Genomic DNA, 20,642 nt, shown 5'->3' on the forward strand with positions numbered 1-20,642 from the left:
GCCGCCCGGCCGTGGCGCAGCCTCAGTGTGAGGCCTCTCCGCCGGTCCCGCCGTGCTGCTGAGGGAAAGCGCTGCCCTGGCAGAAAAATTAATTAATTAGAAAAACCGCTGTTAATGAATCCCCTGCTTTTCACCGAGAATCGTTCTGGGAGCTGGTTAAGCTCGTTTAAAATCGTTTTGTATTTGGCTGCTGAATGACAATGACTTGTTTTCAGGCCCTGCTTTTTGCTGTGGCAGTGAATGCTTCACCACCGCCGGGCTTTTTGGAGAGGTGGAACAGATGAATTGCCACAAAATTCTCTTTGGTCAGCTAAGTAATTGGGATCACTGACTCCTTCTCAAATCTCGAATCATTTAAACATGCTTGTGTTGCAGAGAGGAACAACACCTGTAGAAGGCAATGTAGGCTAATTAACATTGTGTGCCGAATGAAGGAACTCCTTAAGTAAGTAGGCTTTCAAAAGTTTGAAATAAACCCTGTATTTCTCTAACTGATAACAGGCAGAGATACCAAAATGTAGGGGAAAACCCATTCCCACTTTATTCAGAGTTGGGAGAATCACGTAAATCTGTGGATCCAAGAAACAAAAATAACATAAAAATTAATTCTTGATTTGGAAAAGCAGCTCTGCCTGGGTCTGAGCACCAGCTCGGGCCCTGCTCCAAAGGTCTGGCTGTTGGAGCCGCGGGAAGCAGCCAGATGGCTCCAGCCGTGGGCTCTCACAGCCCCCTGGCCTGCGGGTGGGACATGCTGAGCACTCAGAGCCTCCTCAATCCTTGGGTCTACAGTGGAAGCAAGAGTCCTCCAGCCTTGCCAGCAAAATGCTGTGGCCTCAGCTTAGTCCTCGTGATCCTGAGACGGGCTGTGCAGTGGATAAGGCTGGTCTGTGCTGGGGCAGCCTCACCTCGAGTCCTGAGGGCACTTTTGGCCACCACAGTATAAGAAAGATGTGCAGCTGTTAGAGAGTGTCCACAGAGCTACGAAGATAGTGAAGAGCCTAGAAAGGTCATACAAGGAGCAGCTGAGGTCACTTGGACTATTCAGGCTGGAGGAGACTGAGAAGAGACTCATCAGGGGCTGCAGCTCCGCCCGAGGGGCAGCAGAGGGGCAGCTTCAGTCTCTGTTCTCTGTGACCAGTGACAGGACCCGAGGGAACGGCTGGAGCTGTGTCAGGGCAGGGTCAGGTTGGATCTCAGGAAAAGGTTCTTCCCCCACAGGGTGGTTGGGCACTGCCCAGGCTCCCCAGGGCAGTGGGCACAGCACCAAGGCTGCCAGAGCTCCAGGAGTGTTTGGACAATGCTCTCAGGGACAGGGGGGAATTGTTGGGGTGTCTGTGCAGGGCCAGGAGTTGGACTGGGTGGTCCTTGTGGGTCCCTTCCAGCTCAGGATATTCTGTGATTCTATGAATCTGTGATCCGTAGCTCACTATTATTCACAGATGTAGCCAAGTCTCTTGATAACCAATGACACAATTGTTTCTTTGGACTTCCAGTTTTTTATTTAACATCACAACATTGAAGCACAGTGTTTTAAAATTATGCCACAATTTTCCATAGAAGTGGGAACTTTATTATCTTTGGTTTTGCTTCAGCCGAAGACAAGCAAGTTTTAATTATAACATCTGTGACTTTTGTGTAATTCTTTCCTTTTGAAAAGCAGAGAACTGTTAAGTTCCTTCCTCAGATTATAACTTCATACTTTTAAAAAACAATCCCCCAAAAGCTATGGTGCAGAGGGATAAATTCCCACAGAAATAGAATGTTCATTAGTTTCAATAAGCAAAAGCAATATGACAGCAAATAGCCTAATATGTGAGTTTACTCAATCCTTTAAATCCTTTCTGGAAATTAATTCACTTGGGAAAGAACAATGAAATTCCTGGTAGATCACTGGAATAAAGATTTCCATGTGCAGCTCAAACTGCAAGCGAACAGATTCTGACTCTTGGCATCACATATCCAGCGGAGCCTCCTGGGAGCCGCTTGGGGTGATGAAATGTGTCCTGTGTGTTTTACAGGGCACCCCGGGAATTCTGGGCTCTGGGAGCATTCCCTGCTTGGCTCAGCTTCTGCTTTGTTCCACAGTGTGTTCTGACAGACCAAGCAGGTGATCTGAGCTGTCCCTGAGAAGGGCCCTGCTGGTGCCTGCTGTGACACGAGGCAGGACTTCCCTTGGCTGGAGTTCAGTGCCAGCACTTCATCCGGATGACAAACACCCACGGGTGGCGATACAGGAGCAGCATCCGTGCCCCCGTGGTTCCAAGCACTTTGGTGGAGTTTGCTTCAAGAAAGCCTCTTTCAAAGATCAGTTTGCACAGCTTGTTTTGCTTGCTTTTCCTTTTTGTTTCTGGCCAGCTCTGTCCAGCCCCCTAAAATATTTTAATCTCGTAAATGTAAATATCATTTGAACATATGAATGATTGTGCCTTTAACCTGATTTACTAAGACAAGGCCCATGTAATCCCACTGTTTTACCTGCTGCTCTTTCATGTCCATCTCTTAAATCACTTGTGAATCTGTTTGCAAATCTCAATGAGGTGTGATAGAGCAACTTAAAAATATTAAATTCTTACAAGTGTTGTGAAAACTGGAAGCTGGATGGATTAAAAGTGGGAACTCAACATTCAGCTGCTTTTGTGTCTTACTGGCAGGATGATCATGGCACAGAAGCACACATGGCCTCCTGCCCAGCAGAAAGGTGGGCAATTTGGGAAGGATAAAAGGATGGCATGGCTGGGAGGTCTGTGGGACGGCACAGAGTGAATGCTGGGGAATGGTTTCACCAGAGGTAACTCAGGGAGAAGCTGCTTTTTTTTGATGGGGAGTATCAATCAAAAGTACAACTGACATCAGAGGAAGGGCCATTAGATCAAAATCAGGAGGGTTTGGATCTACCTTATTTGTGACATCTATGAAATCACTGAACTCTTCTATCCTTCAGTTCCTTCAAACAAGTATTCAGAGCTCCTCATGTCATGCAGGTTGTTATTTATGAAAGTAGTCCAGTGTTTCTGATACTGGTCAGGGTGGGTGGGGAATGCCACAGCACACACAGATCAAGCTAAAAAGTGTTGTACCTCTTCCCTTCCTGCCTCAGAAAGAAAAAGCAGTTGCAGGAGGAGGACTGGGCTTAGCATCAGTGCAAGGTGAGACAGGTCTCAGTAATCCCTGTTCCATCCAGCCCGGTGCCCCATTTCCCGAAGGCTCATTTAGAACAGCAGTTCATTTTTTTGCAGCTTATGAAAGACACACTTGCTCCACACTCTGTCCTGGAGGGCTAAAAGCCACAGCACAGCCGTGACACCTGGGTTGGACCTGCCCGCCGTCCTGGGGCCGTGGGGTCGGCGGCTCGGAACATTTTGCTTCTCGTATTAAAACAAAGGCTGGTGTCCAGCAGTGTCTGGATGAAAGACGGGGGTTAAGCCTGTCTCCAGCTCCCGAGAAGCTGCGGACAAAGGGGAGGAAGGAGGAGGAGGAGGAGGAGGAGGAGGAGGATGGCTGCCTGCAGGGTGCACTGCTGCCCCGCTGCACCGCGCCCGCCCTGCAGGGCATCCCCTCCGCCAGGAGCTGCTTCTCCAGCTGGGCTCACACGGGGTTTTTAAGCATAGCGATAAATAAGCCAAAATACACTGTCTGCAGGCACGGCCCTGTGTGTTTGTGTCAAATTAGAGTTACCCTCATTAAGCGCTGGCGTTACAGCCCAGCCCTTCAGTCACCAGAGGACAAAGCGAAGCCACTGTTACAGTTCTCTGGAAAAGGAACTAAATGAATTATTCTTCGATTATTTAATGTATGTGTCCAGCAGACCGTGTGACAAGGCTCAGTTGTTGATTTTGCAGTTTGTCCTGTCTAAACGTGAAGTTCATCGAGGGCTGAGGCAGAGGCCGTGCTGCCACTTGAAAAGGCATCCTCTGGAGTTTTGAGCCTGTGGAGCTGTTTCACATGAGGCAGAGTATGACTCATGCTAATGAAAAGGGTAAAGAAGATTTTTTTTAAGAAATATATCGCAGTTAAATTAGTTTAGACAGCATGACATCAGAGAGTAATTAAATAGGTTTGTTGGAATTCCGTTTCCAATTCCTGAGTTCAGGTTTGTAAAAGATTTCTGAGCACCTGCAGGTCTCTGTGTGTGAAATATTTTCACTGGAAAGGATTCAAAACTTTAAAAAAACCTTTTAACACAGAGGCAGCATTACGCCATTCTTCCTTCTTGGAAAAAAAAAAAAACCCTTGGATTTAAACAGGACTCCTTCAAGTTTTCAGTCAGTTTTACAGAAGAAAACGAGGTGGTAAACTTTCTCTTTTCAAGAACAAGTTCTTTATAGCTGCTAACTGAAGTCAGGGGAGATCGTATCTGAGTACATGAGCATTTCCACTATGGGACTGGATACAAGTATTGAACAACGAGATTTGAAATGTTTTAATCTCAAACAAAAACCATTTTTGCTGACTTTGGTTTTTAATTTCTTTCATGTTTTCTTCTGCCAAACTGGAGGAACCTTTTCTGATTTTTTCTTTAGTGGCATTCAGAGGAAGACCAGAGGATGAAAATCCTGCATTTTCTCACTTTACTGCTTTGGCATTTGACTTGGCTGTCTCTGGATCTAGTTCCTGGAGCGCTGAGTAATTCTGAAGCAGGCCAGGGTAATCCAGGATCTAAACTAGGGTTTTTAAAAGCAGAAGGAAAGGAGAGGAGTCCCTCTGCACGGGCAGGTACACTGAGGACTGCAAGCCATGGATATAGTGCTGGGACCTCAAAGGCTAGGACTAAAAGCAGTGCTGTTCAGGCTGGAGCTCTGCTGGCCAAGAACGATGAGTCAAAGAAGGTTCCCTCAAGAACAGCAGCCGCGGAGGGCAAGGTAGGACATCTCCCCAGCAGACCTTCTGGAGTAAGGACAGTGACTCCAAAGGTTCAAAATCTTAGCAGCAAGGTGGCTTTGAAAAAAACTGGCACAAGCAGTACTGACACTGATTCTTTCAAAACCAAAAAGACTAAAGAGCCTGTAACCCAGAGGGAAGCTAAGGAAACTTTCCGACATCCCCCGATAACGCCACATGAATACATGCTCTCTTTGTACAGGACTCTCTCAGATGCAGAAAGAAAAGGTGTTAATGGAAGTGTAAAACTGGAGGCTGGACTTGCCAATACAATAACCAGCTTTATAGACAAAGGACAAGGTAAGAAAGGAGCTCGTGTGTGAGTGAGTGTGGACAGAGAGAGATGTCTGAGTGTGTTTATACATGTAGAGAGTATTAGAAAATAATCATACTTTGGTAAAGTCAAATAGCTCTTTTTAATGTAAATGAAATCACACAACTTTGCTGCAGATTTTGTCCTCCTGCCTTATCTTGGAAAATTCATTTAGAGGCAGAACTAGATGGTTGTGTGGCAGCCAAAGAAAACATTTAGAAAGTATTTTAGATGTATATTGTTGAAAATCAATCAGTCTTTGCATGCTTAGGTGTTTAAAACCCTTTTGCATTTTTGTCTTATTTTCTTTCTAGCAAGCTGGGAACTAGCTCCTGGGAACTGCTAATGTTAGATTATAGTGTAATGTCTAAAAACACGTAACATTCTGTGTTATTCTGTGAAATAAACCCCACAATTTTCAGTATCAAAGAGTCAGTCTGGTTGGTTCAAGGTAGAATTGTGAGGAGCTACACTGCAGACCCAGGAGGCATTATTATAGGTAGGGTGGGGTATCCCTACGAGCTCAAAGCTTTCAGGTACCACCAAGGAGCCCCCAGCTAAGCACAGACTAACAGGAGTAATAACTTCTGGGACTCCAGAACTTGCAGTTCCACGTTCCGGTTCCAAACATTTTTGGAAATTTGGGCTAGTGTTTGCTTTCACAGGAGAAACAACCAGGTTCCCAAAGAATGATGTTTATTTACCTCACCCCTCTGGCTGGGGAGCCCCGTGTTGCTTCCAGTGACGTTAGTAAGAGTTTTGTCACGTACTTCAGGAAGCAACACAGGCTACAGCTGGTGAAGTAATGGGGATGGAAGCCTCCCCAGGACTGGATTTGTTTGCCATTTAATTATTAATAGCTTGGCTGCTGGGAAGGGATGATCCACTGCTCACAAGCACTGCATTCAGGTTCTCAGCTCGCCACTGGAAGGCACTGTTAATGTCACGTCACTGAAACCTTGGCTCAGCCATGTTCCCATATTCCTCACCAGCTGAAGCAAGCAAATGTAACGTCAGGTTAAAGGGAGGAATGTTTTTCTGCCCAGTTTGAAAAAGCTGTGAATCATGCGGAGTTAAGTTAATAAGGCAATTATCCTTGAGTCTGGCAGTTCCTGGGGATGCTGGTTTTAAAGGACTAATTCACTGTTGTATCATCTAAGGGTAAATTTGCTCATGCTTGGAGCCAGCATGAGGCCTGGCCACCACTGAAACTCTGTTTCAGTAATTTAAGTAGGATACAAGTGGTGAATAGGTCCTGTGAGTGCTCAGCCCTGAACAAGGACTATTTTTCAGTTGCCTACTCACAACTTTGAAGGTAGAAAATGCCCACTGGTGAAAGAAAGGAGATTTCTCCAAGGCAAACTTAGAAACTCATTTCCCTGGGTGAGTCACTGAGTTCTTCTGTGTCCCTGCACAGAGCTGATCCCTTAGATAAAGATTGGTTTTTTTGTTCAGAGGGCTAATTAAGGCAACTTCTAGCTTATGAGCAAACTTGAGGAAAACTATTAAGAACTGAATAACTGATATTGATCTGAGCTTGACATACATTTAAAAATTTGTGTGCTTTTTTTAGATGAGCGAGCACCAACTGTAAGAAAACAAAAATATATTTTTGACATCAGTGCATTAGAAAAAGATGGTTTGCTGGGAGCAGAGCTTCGAATATTGAGGAAAAAGCCTTCTGACACATGGAAGTCTCATTCTTCTGGAAAAACTTCCCAAGTGAAATTATTTAGCTGCTCTACAAACAGACAAGCAGCAACACTCCTGGACTCTCGGACCGTCAGTATCACCGACACACCAAAGTGGGAAGTGTTTGACATCTGGAAACTTTTCAGAAACTTTAAAAACTTGGTTAACTTGTGTTTTGAGCTGGAAACTTTTGACAGGGGGAGAGCTGTTGATCTCAGGAGTGTGGGATTTAACAGAACAGGAAGACAGGTCAATGAAAAGGCTCTGTTCTTGGTGTTTGGGAGGACAAAAAAAAGAGACTTATTCTTCAATGAAATCAAAGCTAGATCTGGCCAAGATGACAAAACTGTTTATGAGTACTTGTTCAACCAGAGGCGAAAGAGAAGAGCTCCTCTGGCAACACGGCAAGGGAAGAGGCCCACTAAGAATCTGAAGGCGAGGTGCAGCAGAAAAGCCCTCCACGTGAATTTTAAGGATATGGGCTGGGACGACTGGATAATAGCCCCTCTGGAGTATGAAGCATATCACTGCGAAGGGCTCTGTGAATTCCCCCTCCGGTCCCACCTGGAGCCCACCAACCACGCCGTGATCCAGACGTTGATGAACTCCATGGACCCGGAATCGACCCCCCCGACCTGCTGCGTCCCAACCCGGCTGAGCCCCATCAGCATTCTTTTCATTGACTCTGCAAACAACGTGGTCTACAAGCAGTATGAGGACATGGTGGTGGAGTCGTGTGGTTGCAGGTAGCAGCACAGTCGCTCACGTGAATATGTTATGAATGCACCACCTTGGACATAACCTCTCCTCAAACAAGGTTAGCTACATTTCTTACCTCTAGGGTAAGTATGTTTACAAGGACGTAGCAATAAATGCGGTGCTGCTATATGTCTCTCCATGGGCATATTTCAGTAGCATTTGGATGCTGTCATGCAGCTGGATGTAAGGCCTTGTGCCGGTGACACGAGACTGGCCCTCACTGAAGTCCATGACAGAGAAGATGATACCTCTACACCTCTGGATCGCCTGCTTTTAGCCTCAAGGCAGTGGATAAAGAAGGTATCGGTGAGCTGTGGATATGACCTGTTTGATCCTTTGAACATTGTTCTTGAGACTGAATTTATGTCTGATCCCCATGTGCTTTGTCCACTCATAAATGTAAGAAAAGAGTCCCGATGTCTAGAAAGGAAGGTTGTGTTCTGGTGTGCCCCCATCTTGGTGTAAATAGTTGCACTGTAATGTGATTTCTTTCTGATTAGCTCTTGAAACTATGCATATATGAAAAAAGGAGTCATTAAATATAATATGTTGGTTTAGTTTTAAGTTTTACATGAAGATAGGTGATGCAGGAGGTATTTGCTTCCATGTATGTTTTCCTCCAAGCTACATATCTTTCTTAAGTATCCACCTTTCCATTATTATGTAGCAAGATATATTATTCTGTATAAGGTCCAAGTTGTTCTCAAATGCTCATAGTAAAAGTGTTCAATTATGGCATAAGATGTAATAAATTATTGACACAGTGCTGCATTGTGTCTAGCTGTCCAACTCTGCATAATTATAATGCTATTAAGAAATTTGTTTTATGCTTTTGTACAATAAATACAAGTGAAAGAGACTTTTCAGTGAAGCAGAATACCAGGGGTATGCAAAACCTGTCCATGTATTTTGCTGGCACAGGGACAAACTGTGGAAACATTGGAAGAAAGATCTGAAAGGATGTCCTGGTTTGATCTGGTGGGGAATAAGACTATCACTTGATTTATCTAGGGCAAAAATGAGTTATGCAGATGGCTGCAAAGGAGCTCTGATATCCTTTTATTCCACCCTCCAAGGGCTGTGTGTTTGCATATCCCCTTTATTCCAGACATGGATTATAAATTTATTGTGGGATTGCTCCTGTATGTTTCCACCCACAAAACTAGGAACCAAATGTTCAACTGCAGACGGATCAGAAAGGTCATATGAACCATCAGAAATTACTGAAGGAGTTTATCAATGGTATAAAATATAAATGCTAAGATTTGATGTTGCTTAGACCATCAAGTCATAAGGTTTCCTGGGTCTGCCCTCTCCTCTGCTCAGCATCCCTGCTGTGGGTTGGGGCAGGGAGCTGAGTATGGCCCCTGACATCCTCCTGGTCAGCACCCCAGGCTGGACATGCTCTAGTTTACACCAGCAGCAAACCATCCTAAATTCCTGCTCAATGGCCATAAACAGTGATATAAAGCTCTGCCCTTCCTCCTGCACTCTCTGGGCAGCTGAGCCTTTAACCAGCTTAAAATACCTGGATAAGCAGCCTTGCTGCCAGACCCCTGGGGCTGCCCTGGGCAGACACCCTGTGGTGCACCCTCACCCACAGCCTGGTGCTGCAGGAACAGCCCTGCAGGGAGGTTTGGTTGTGTGGTGGCTCTGTACCAGCCCAGCCCCTGCCTGGTGCCACCCGAGCTGACCAGGAGGGCGAGTCCCCCACACAGAGAATGATGAGCACTTCCCAACGTGGGCATGAGAAATCCTGGCATCTTATGGCTCTGTTTTGTGGGTCAGGGGGTCCCCAGGGATCCTCCATCACCCTTCTGGACTCTCAGTGTGTGCTTCCCAGGTCCTGCTCTTCCTCATCCCGATGGAGACTTAGGCCGGGCCCAGCAGTTACTGACCCTGCTCTAACTGCTTATCTCCAGCCAGTCTCAAATGACTTTCAAAACAACAAGTCTAAGCTTTACTAAAAGCTGATTTAGTTATGATTTACCATTGCTACAGTAGGAGAGAAAACATTCCCCTGCCAAGTCCACAACCAAGAGGGCAGCTCAGGCTTTTTTTGCCCGGTCTGTTCAAGCAGTTCTTTTCCTGCTCCTGTGTGGGTTTAGGTGGCTGCCTTGCAGCTTTTCAAGATCCTTTCCCTAGCACTGGCTCCATCTGCCTCCTGGAGAGGTTGGCTAGATGACCATGATAAAGGGTTTTCTCCTTTCTTCCTTGTGTGAGAGTGGCACTCGCTGGGAATGCTGTTTAACATTCCCAGGGACATCTCTGCTCTGCTGTGTGACAGACACAGCTGTGCCATGCCATTTATCAACCACACAGGCACATTCCTCCATGATGTTTAAAATAGCAAATTCTGCCTATTTAAATACCATTGAAGCAAATCTAAGTTGTCTTAACAGAAAAGTGAACTCCTGGGATTAGAACTGCCTGCATTTTGCTTCAGTTCCAGCTGGATTTGTCAGATGCTGCAACAGCTTGGGGGGAAGGTAGCACTGGTGTTACTCACAAGGTGTCATAGTTTGGAAATCTGAGGAGGAAAATTCCTATTCAGCTCACACTGCAGAGCTGGTGACCAGCCTGAGGGTCCTGGTGAGGCTGGTCATGATAAAAAGGTTTTAAAACCTAGTAGGTATAAACCTCTCTGAGGTTCTTGCTTCCTGTCCTTGTATGAATGTCTCAACGCATGAATAAAGCAAGATAAAGGTATTTAAATCGAGTATGTATCAGCATCTAAATGGAAAAATATGCTAAGATTGTGGAATTATCCCAAAACAAACAGGAAAAATTATCTGAGGAAAAATTAAAAGAAATACTGACAAAATAAAGTCTTAAAAAACACCCTTTGGTAATGTTTCAAAACCCCAAATTCTGCTCGGCAGCAGTTACACCTGGAAGGGAAAACAAAAAACAAACCGCTAGTAGGTCTTTAATATCAGTTCAAACAAATTTGAAACTACGCTAAAATGTTGGAATTATCATGGATTATTACCACTTCAAACCTGGGTTTGGCCAAAACAGAAGCAATTTCAGCCTGAGTGTTCAGGTTAGGACGTAACATGACATTCATGTTTCTTGGCTGGTGGCTCAGATTTGGTCACATCCAGAAGGGATGGTCCTGGCACTGCTCAGGTTTGGTTCAGCTCAAAGTGAGGAGTTTCTAATGGTGGGAACAGGATAGTTTTTTTTCACTTTTAACTCTTAAATTGAGTATTCTTGGTTTATATGAATAGTTGTAAACCAGCGCTGTGATGTCCAGAGTATCATTTTGTGTTTACATTATGGAATTGTTTGATAACTCTGGGAACTCCAGTTCAACACTGTTTTATTCTGACTTTCCCCATGCTGTAAATGTGTACTTGCCTATAGGTGCTTTATTGGTACATTGTTGGAGGCATTGGGATCACCCGGCACAGACTTCTATCTCTGCAATTCATTATAAGAAATTTACTGAGTGGTTGTGATCACTTAAATCTACCATGTTGAAGGGAGTGACCTCTCTCACTGCTCTTTTCGAAGCAGTTTGTTATTCTCAATTCTCCTAAAATTTCAATAGCAACAGAAAGATGCTGCCACAGTGAGCTGACCAGTTGTTGCCAAGATTTACATGGAAATCTGCAGTTCCGGTTCTCTGGCAAAGAGAACAGAGACACGGATCGACACTCCCCAGATTTGTGACTGTCACCGATGAACACAAAAGCACAGCCCAGGTGGGCTTCACTCAACCCTTGTTCCCCTCCAAACCCACAGGTTTAGGGATAGGGCACAGCCTGGGGCTGACACACAGCACAGAAAGGGGAGAGAAACAGAGGACCTTGGCACTGGTGAAGGAAGTGGTGGAGTCCCCATCCCTGGAAGTGTTCAAACAACGAGTCGATGTGGCACTTGGCGATGGGGTTTAGTGGAATGGTGGTACTCAGTCGGAGGTTGGACTTGATGATCTTGGAGGTCTTTTCCAACCTTTTCTGTGATTCTATGACTGCAGGAGTTTGGCACTGCTTTCTTTAGCCTGGTCATTATATAACGTGCAAAGATAGACACCCTAAGTTATTGTTACGGCTTTCTTCCCATGGGCGAGTTGGTGTGAGCGACTGGATGGCAGAAAGGCAGAGAAACCTGAGCTGTAAAGCAATACAGGTTAAAAGTTCAGCTTTCCACCTTTATGATGGCAGGTTTCACTCTCACTGAGAATGCCTCATTTGTATTTACTTTCTAGGGTCATTATCTGTCCCACGGGAGTCTTTGTGAAGGTCCAAATTTCAAATAAACGGTACACTATAAGACAGGTATGTGTGGATAATTTTTGTTGTATTTGGCTAAAATATGGGTACTAAGCTCAATAGGTAAACATAAAAGTATGCCATTGAAAACAATGCATTCCCATTAGTGTTTGAATATGTGCCTAAACTCCATGTACACTTTTACATGGTTATGTCATTTCCTGTGTAAAATGGGCTTGTTTATACAGCAGCCATATGAAAGATGCAGGAACCCGCTATGTGGGCTATTTGAAGCTTTCTTTAAGAAACATAAAAACCCCTTGACCCTTGTATAATAAAAGGTGTTAAAAGATACTGCTTTTATAACATCTTAGCCAAGACTAATAAGAATGTACAAAGCAAACAATATTTTTTTTAACTCCATAGTCCTGGTCAATCATGTGTTATTTTATGGATTTACTGTTGCTGTTGGGTAGTAAAATGATATTTAAAAATAAAATTGCAGGAGATTTCATTGCTTCTCAACAAATTTAATAAACAATAATCTTAACTTTTTTAAAAAAAACCCAGTAAATACAGAGCAGTAAATGCACTTTGCTGAGTGCTCAGAATAGCTCATTTATTCTGTCATTCCGAGTTCACTGATGTCCCTGTTTTCCTGGTTGTTATTTTTCAGAACTAGTTTCAACTTTCTGTAATGATTTGGCCAGCTGAAGAAATGCAAATGGATTCAGTTTTCCCTGATGTCATTTTGAAGGGCACAGCTGTCAAGAAAAAAATGACTCTGTTAACAATAACAGTGATTAATTGGCTGACCCTCTACTAGGGGACAGAAAATGCTCTTTTCACCATTTCTCCTCTAAGAATCTCTTTGATATAATATCTTGAGCCAGGCTTTACCATCCAGGAATCCAGGCTGAGCAGCCCCTGCCCATCGTAATGCCAGAAAAATGCCATTAAACTAATTAAATTGAATTAAAACGAAGGTACTGCTTGTTTCTGCACATCCAGTTTCCATCTGCCTGTTTTTACACGATGCTGTTGATCGTGGCTTAAAGTCAGAAATAAGCGTTTAATTGATAAAACCAGACACATTTCACTTTCCTCATGCAAATGCCTTCAAAACATTAAACTTTCTCCAGAAATACTGAAAGAGAAACACAACTCGGGTCCTCCCCGTGCTGAGAGGAGGGGATGGAGATCTTCCCCAGAGCTCTCTTTTCTGCAAAGGTGCAATAAGACTCATAAACTTCAGCTGGCAAAGGAGTCATTAACTCCTAGGGCTGGTGGTCGGGTTACAGGAACCCAGCAGGGAGGATGAAGGGCTCGGGGCAGCGCGGGGAGCAGCACACGGGGAGCAGCACACGGGGAGCAGCAGCCCCGCAGGAGGAGCTGCTCCAAGGGAATGTGGCCTGGGAGAGGACTTGGCGACAGGCAGCTCTTGGGGGGGAGGCAGGCAGGCAGCCCCCCAGCAGAGGAGGGCAGCAGTGCCTGAGACAAGGTGAAAGACTGAATAATAAGCTGGACCAAATGCAGGAGTAACTGTAGAGTGCAGGTACAGCCACCTGGAGCAGAGACGGGCGGGGGGAACAGACATATCCCAGTGACAGGATGGACTCAAGCTGTGCCAGGGGAAGATCGGGTTGAACATCAGGAAGAATTTCTTCAAGGAAAGGGCTGTCAGGCATTGGAAGGGGCTGCCCAGGGAGGTTGTGGAGTCCCCATCCCTGGAGGTATCCAAGGAACGACTGGAGGTTGCACTCAGTGCTCTGGGCTGGGGGACAAGGTGGGGATTGGGCACAGGGTGGACTCGATGATCTCAGAGGTCTTTTCCAACCTAAATGATTCTGTGATTCTGTGATTCTGTCTACATGCCTACCAGGAAAAACCCAACTTTTTCTGAAGGCTTGGTGCAAGTAATTTTCTCTTTCCACTTGCCTGTCCTTCTTGTGCTAGTGGCTTTCAGGGCTTTCCGCAGACCTCTGGCCCAGATGCTGTCGAAGGCTTTGAGCAAGAGCTGGCTGCTGAACTATGGAATCACAGAATACTTAAGGCTGGAAAAGACCTCTGGGATCATTGAGTCCAGTGCTGGCAGGTTCACCACCAAACCACGTCCCCAAGTGCCACATCCACATAGTTCTTGAACACCTCCAGGGATGGTGACTCCACTGCTGCCCTGGGCAGCCTGTGCCAGTGCCTGATGACCCTTACAGGGAAGAAGTTTTCCCTAATATTCCCTAACCCTCCCCTGGCACAACTTGCAGCCGTTGCTTCTTGTCCTGTCCCTTGTTCCCTGGGAGCAGAGCCCGACCCCCCCCGGCTCCCCCCTCCTGTCAGGGAGTTGCAGAGCCAGAAGGTCCCCCCCTGAGCCTCCTTTTCTCCAGGCTGAGCCCCTCCAGCTCCCTCAGCTGCTCCTGGTGCTCCAGCCCCTTCCCGAGCTCTGTTCCCTTCCCTGGACACGCTCCAACCCCTCAGTGTCTTAGTTGTCATGAGGGATTTGAGGTGTGGCCTCACCAGTGTCCAGCACAGAGGGATGATCCCTGTCCTGGTCGTGTTCGACACATCTTTGCTGGTACAATATTTCTGAAGCTCAGCAAAGGCAAATAACTTCTTACAGTGGCATTGGGCAGCCAGAAACAGCAGGAGCTTCAGCACAGCACTGACTGTGGCCACGTGTGCTGTTGTGGGAAGTCCAAAGCAACTGAGCTGAGAAACCCGAGTCTGGAGGATGAGGAGGGACTTTCATTTACGAGACTTTCGGGTGGATCACAAAGGTCAGTGCTGTGCCATAGGCACAAGCAGTCTTTCTTCTCCAAGCCATGAGCAGCCTGGGGTTAAAAAGGCTGATCATGTTGCTCTGGACTTTACAAAAGTGCTTAATTTTGGCATTTTGATGCTTTTCACAGCAGCTGATTCAGAGCACTAAAGTAAGCAGCTTCCCCAACAGTGAGAGGGAAGAGACAGACCCTGGCAGAGTGAACTGAAGCATCTGTGCTGAGCAGGAGCTGGTGAGTGACACCAGGCACATTGTCCCAAAGGAGCCTCCTCGATGGGGCAGGGATCAGCATTTGGGTGTCTCTGTCCTGCTGGGATTCAGCTGCAGGCATGACAGGGTCTTACTGTCTAGGGGAAAAAAGGAGAGGAGAGGCTCCTGTTGAACACAATAGCCCCTGGTTTTGTCAGGGTTTTTTAATTGCCAAGGTGATGAGAGCTTGGGCCCGGTGCCTTCTGCCTGCTGCACTTCCACCTGGCTGGAGGCACCGAGAGAGGAAACTCCTCATGTTTCCCACTGCTATGGGAAAGTCACATTCCTGCCTGCACCCTACAATATGAAGCTTGCAAAGGAGGGCTGAGACAGACACCTACCCCTGCACATCCTTTGGGGGGTGGCTGATCTGACCTTGAGGAAGGGCTTGTACTAAATGCTTCCACATTTCACAGAATCACAGAATATGCTGGGTTGGAAGGGACCCACAAGGACCATCGAGTCCAGCTCCTGGCCCTGCACAGGCCCATCACCAAGAGTCACACTCTGTGCCCCAGAGCATCATCCAAACCCTCCTGGAGCTCTGGCAGCCTTGGTGCTGTGCCCACTGCCCTGGGGAGCCTGGTCAGTGCCCAACCAGCCTCTGGGGGAAGAACCTTTTCCTGAGATCCAACCTGACCCTGCCCTGGCACAGCTCCAGCCATTCCCTGGGTGCTGTCCCTGGTCCCCCCAGAGCAGAGCTCAGTCCCTGCCCCTCCTCTGCCCCTGCCCAGGCAGTTGGAACTGCAGTGAGGTCTCCCCTCAGTCTCCTCCATCTGAACACACCAAGTGCCCTCAGTGTTCTCACACAGCTTCAAATCAAGGCCCTTCCCCATCTTTGTTTCCTCCTCTGAACGCTCTCTGATGGCTTCAGATCTTTACCTGGTTCCTTTTGCTGTTTGGTCCTTGGGTAACCAGCGGGGTTACAAACAGCCTGGGAGTGTAGGAGCATTGTGAGAACAGCTGCTGGATGAGTCCTACAGGCAAGAAACACTGAGAGTGAGGAGGGAGAGAGGAGAGAAAGAAAGGACTCGAGCAACTGGCAGCAGCATGATAACATTTGATCAGTAAGCTCCAGAAAATATAAGATTGAATCTTTCAGTGGTATAGAAATTTTAAACACGAATTCTTTGGAAGTCTAGAAAAATGACCTGCTCTTCATCTCAAAACACAGTGGAGCTATCTGTCTCCCAAAACATTATGTTTTTGGTAAGAGAAAAAGCCATAAGAAATAACTCACTTCTTGCAACAGTAATGAAATATTCCCCGTGCCAGTAAGATAAGAAAGTGATGAAGAGCATGTGCTGGCGTTCTCAGTTTTAAAATATTTAACCTGCACCAATAAGCCTACTGATTTTTAATAAATCTTGGAATTCTGGGGAAATTCCAGAGGTTTGGGAGACTCAGGAGAAAAGGAATTTAATTCAGTACTATAAAGGGTGACTGTGCTGACCTGGCAATTATAAGCAAATTATGGGTCTGTTGATACCAACTGAGTCTCCTCACGTGGCTGAAGGATGGCAGTTTAATTCACAGGCAACAAGGGCAGGAAGAACAGTGAGAATCATTTGACCTGAGGAGCCCTGCTTACCCCAGGTAAAAAAATCAGAGTCCCTGAAGTGCCAGCTCAGTTTTTAGAGCAATCAGGGAAGCAAACATAACTTTAGGAATGACTGGGAGAGAAACAGAGAACAAATGAGAAAACAATATGCAGGCACTGCAGGGATTGACACAACTCCAACACTCTGGAATACAGCAGAGCTGGAGAAGGGCAGTAAGAAGGACTGGAAATATGGAACAGCTTCTGTAAGAGCAGTAATTAGATGGGAGTTCTTCATTGAGAGGTGACTGGGTCAAGAAGGAAAAGTGATGAGGGTTAAGAATATGAACTGGGAGCAAGTTTTCTCCCAAACAAGAACCACAGTGCACCAAATGATGGCAGTTCAGGACAGGTTTGAAGCAAGCAGAGAGACACTAATTCCCCCAGGGCAGCCCAGCTGCAGAACTCCTGAGCACACCCTGGATGGGATGCTAAAATCCATGTAAGTTTAAAAAAATGGAAGAAAAATCTATAAAAAGCTGCTGACCATGAGGCCATGGGACTTTCTGAGCCCCTGGTAGCTGGAAGCTCAGAAGCTGTGCCGAGAAAACTTTGCTGAATATTTGTCCTGTCCTTATTTTCTTTGTAGGGATCTGCTGTTCCCTGTAGGAGAGATGGGCTCCATGGAATCCATGGTCTGACTTGGCAAAACCATTCCTATGTTCTGTATGAAGCCCAAAACTTGGAGTGAACTAATACAGTGGGACTTCCTGGCTCAAACCAGTAGGAGTTACCAGGGTTGGCCACTGTCCTGTTAGAGGAGCACAGCTGTCTGATGTGGTCTCTATTTTCCCATCTATTTTTTTTTTAAAGCCTATTTTTAACGTTCCTTGGAATTAAGGGACACTATGTAATAGCTGGGTATTATGCATTTGGAAAGGGAGATCCAGGAGTGATTTAAAGACCGAAAGTTTTAAAAAGCTTACCACATTCAGCTCTAAGCTAATTTTGGGAATATTAGCACTTCATTTTTTAATAAGCAGCTATTTCTACCCACTGTCCAGTTTCCACTTTGAATTACTGAATTGGCTTCTTTGTCTGCTACATGAAAAAACTTACTCCCGTGGGCATTGTTCTACCTGTGCAGACTGTGATGAATTTTTTTCTCTTATTTTCTGTGGAAAAGGTTGATTGACTTCATTCTGCTTTTGCTGTGCACCTTCCTTGCCAGACTTTTTCTTCTTGGGTTTTTTTCTTTAGGGTCTCACTTCTCCGAATACTTTTCGTATGTAAACACCAGGAGTCATTTAATGTTGCAGTAACAGTCTCATCAATGCCACAGAGGCACTACTAACTTTCTACTTTTACTGGATTTTGACCTTTATAGTCCAGGGATCAGCTTTCCCTCTCAGCTCCAGTGTCACATTAGGAGTTCAGACTCAGCTTTCTATTATGACCAACCCTGCTTTTCCATAATCGCTGCTTTCTAATGAAAAACTTTCCATTTTATAAGTTCTTGCCTCATAGTTGAAAATCCTTGTTTACAGCTGAGTTAAAAAGCAGTTTAGTGCCACTAAAAAGTCCCCGCTTGACAAGATTTATGTAATTCCTGTTACTCATTATGAAGTAAAAGTTACTTTGCTTTTTAGGAAGAGGCATTGAGACAAGCAAAGGTGGAACCTCACGAGCCCTGTCAGTGTCAGGCTCTGGAGCAGAGCCCGGTGTCCCAGGCTGGATGGCTCCCCACCATCCCAGGCCTCCAGGAGGAGAGAACTCCTGGGGAAGTCACAGGAGAAGGACACTGGCAGCAATCCCTACTTCTGGAATGTTGAAGTGCTGGCCTTCAAGAGCTGGGCAGGGGACTGACAGACCCTCTGCTGCTCATACATATCCAGTAAAACCCTTTGTACCAGGACATTCTCCAGACACCCCAAGGATGTGAAGATCAAGATGTGCTCCCTTTGGCAGGGATTTAAAGGTTATTTGAAAGCTGCTCTGGACCAGATGCCTGATTCCTACAGATTTTGTTCTGCTGTCAGCCCTGAGAAGCCCACGCTCTTGGATTGCTGATGGAGGTTTGCACCTCTTGCTGTGAGTCCAGGGCACCTCTGTAACCCGCCTGTAACCTGCTTGTAGCCGCTTATTCCTGGCCAGAAGGCACATGCCATGCCCAAGTTCCCCGCTTTCCCTGCACAGTGCCAGCTGTCTTGAGGGGGTTTTAATTCTGGACACTGGGCTGTTTTTTTTCCAGTGGTGCCCAGTGCAGGCAGTGCAGACACTGCAGAGCAGTGCTCACTGCCCTGGCCCAGCAGGAGCCCTGCAGGCACCCCAAGTGCTCCTGGGCTGCTCTGGCTCACCACCCCCCGGGGAGCTGTGGGAGGGCACTGCTGGACACAGCCCCTCTAATGAGGCTGGGCCTTTTCCTTGTTTTTTTCAGGATATGGGCAGTACACTGGCAGTGCATGAGCCATCCTGTAGCTCAGTCCCTCAAGATTCTTTGGAGCAGCAGGAGCCTCTCACTGCCACAGGACAGGGCCATTACGTCCCTCTTGTTGGGAGCCATGTGAAGGGAGGGAAGAAGGACTGACTGCTGGGAGGTGGTGGGGTGAGGGCTGGTGGGGACATTTCTCAGTGACAATTGCTCAGTCTTTGCTAGGAGGGGCTGACAGTTTGTGTCTGGTAGATTATCCTGGATAGCCAGAGCTTGCCCCATGGTTTTCATCACAAACATAAAAGTATTTGGTATAAAACAGAAGGTCAGGAAGGTTTAAAACATGGTATATGAGAAAACATTTTCCAGATTTCAGCTTCCTCCAAGGTAATATGCAAGTGTAATTAAAACAGAACCTGGAAATATAGAGTACAGTACTCTATTGAAAGTGTGTTGTATGAGCTGAACTCCCTTCATTGATAGTTTTCCAAAACACACAGCTGCAATAATCTTTATCCAGGAGAAGGGAATAAATTAAGTCTGAACACCTCTGCATATAGTACAGTACAGTGTATAGCCCTGCACCCCATATAACCTCGGAGCGGTAATGGAAAGCTGAAGGAGGCGCAAGTGGAAAACCTCTCCGACCAGCAAACACTTTCTTCTTCAGAAAGCAGACAGATGGGAAGAAAAGCTCATGAAACAGAGGCGGCTTAAGTACTGCGATGTCTTGTTTCTGAAGCAGTCTGCTCAAGTCGTTGAGACCCTGGTGGCAGGGTGCCAAAGCACACTCCAGGTTTGACAGGTGGGGAGGGGAAAGTCCTGGGCTTGCCCCGGCAAACAGGGAGTATTGATGGCCAACTAACGTGAACAAATAGGAGTTTATCATATTTAACAGTAGCAGCAGCCACTAGGATATAGAAGCCTGGAAAAAGCAACCAGGTCCTATTTCTACACCCCCTCAACAGTTCAGCCATGGAGTTCAGGTTGTGCTTGTCAGGCTTCACCAAACTCAGCGAGGTGCAGCACTGAGCTGCCTGTTCTGCTTTATGTCTGCTTTTCCTCCTGCAGCACTGGTGCAGGAGAGGGGTAACTCCCTGCTGGACACCAGAGCAAGGACCTCTTTGCACCCCTAGCCAAGGAATTCCAGATCAGGGAATTGATCTTCGTACTTGCCAAACCTTTTAAGGTCCATAATGCATTGTAAGGATTGAAAAAGATATCTTAATTTCATATTTTTAAATAACATTGATCCTGGGAAACGGCAGTAGAAAAATGTATGCACATTGACGCCCCAAAATGAGTCTTATGGGAAGGACTAAGCATCTTTATGCTGCTAAAATATAATTAACTTCCATTAAAAGCCCTTTTTCAGCTTGTAATGTCTTCTGAAGGGTGGACTCGGTCTCAAAGTGTCCAGATTTACTCTGTATAAAAAGGAGAAAAATTTTGCAAAAGCAAAGTATGTCCAATGTGTTATGAACTATCAGTCCAACCTTAGAAATGCCCTTTTCCTTCAGCTACAGCCAGAGGTAGGAATCCAGTGAACCCGGGTTTCCCCGTGCGGTCAGATGGCCCCTCACCACACTGCTGGAACTCGGAGTTCTGCTAAGAGCAGTGCAGAGACATCCAAGAAAGCTCTGGAAGAAGTCAATCCACATATACCAGGGCTCCAAGGTATATGTTATCACTGATCTACGCTTCGAGCCCTAAAGGAGTGCATGAGACAGGAGGCAGTGCCAGACCTGCACTGGCTCCGGGGGTACATACAAGGCCCTTTCAGA

The 20,642-nt window shown here is 46.1% G+C and overlaps 1 protein-coding gene across 3 annotated transcripts; it reads left to right on the top strand.

The window, feature by feature from the left end:
* The first annotated feature begins 27 nt into the window (after positions 1-27).
* Positions 28-8,418, top strand: GDF5 (growth differentiation factor 5). 3 transcript variants are annotated; one of them, XM_027708497.1, is made up of 3 exons: positions 28-305; positions 5,081-5,178; positions 6,765-8,418. In XM_027708497.1, the coding sequence occupies exons 1-3, from the start codon at positions 241-243 to the stop codon at positions 7,631-7,633; spliced, it is 1,032 nt and encodes a 343-aa protein (XP_027564298.1). In that variant the 5' UTR covers positions 28-240; the 3' UTR covers positions 7,634-8,418. The 3 variants fall into 3 exon arrangements, with proteins under 3 accessions (XP_027564298.1, XP_027564297.1, XP_027564296.1); XM_027708496.1 differs by lacking the exon at positions 28-305 and adding an exon at positions 1,346-3,146 and having other exon boundaries at positions 3,237-5,178; XM_027708495.1 differs by lacking the exon at positions 28-305 and having other exon boundaries at positions 1,346-5,178.
* Positions 8,419-20,642: the final 12,224 nt, after the last annotated feature.

The sequence above is a fragment of the Neopelma chrysocephalum genome, unplaced genomic scaffold (assembly GCF_003984885.1).
Source record: "Neopelma chrysocephalum unplaced genomic scaffold, ASM398488v2 Primary Assembly neopelma1_96250, whole genome shotgun sequence".
NCBI lineage: Eukaryota > Metazoa > Chordata > Aves > Passeriformes > Pipridae > Neopelma > Neopelma chrysocephalum.

Excerpts from the sequence above, each read along its gene's own strand:
- GDF5 (XM_027708495.1), top strand. The coding sequence starts at position 4,545 with ATGAAAATCCTGCATTTTCTCACTTTACTGCTTTGGCATTTGACTTGG. Across the intron at positions 5,179-6,764 it reads CTTTATAGACAAAGGACAAG|ATGAGCGAGCACCAACTGTA; the intron begins GTAAGAAAGGAG and ends TGCTTTTTTTAG.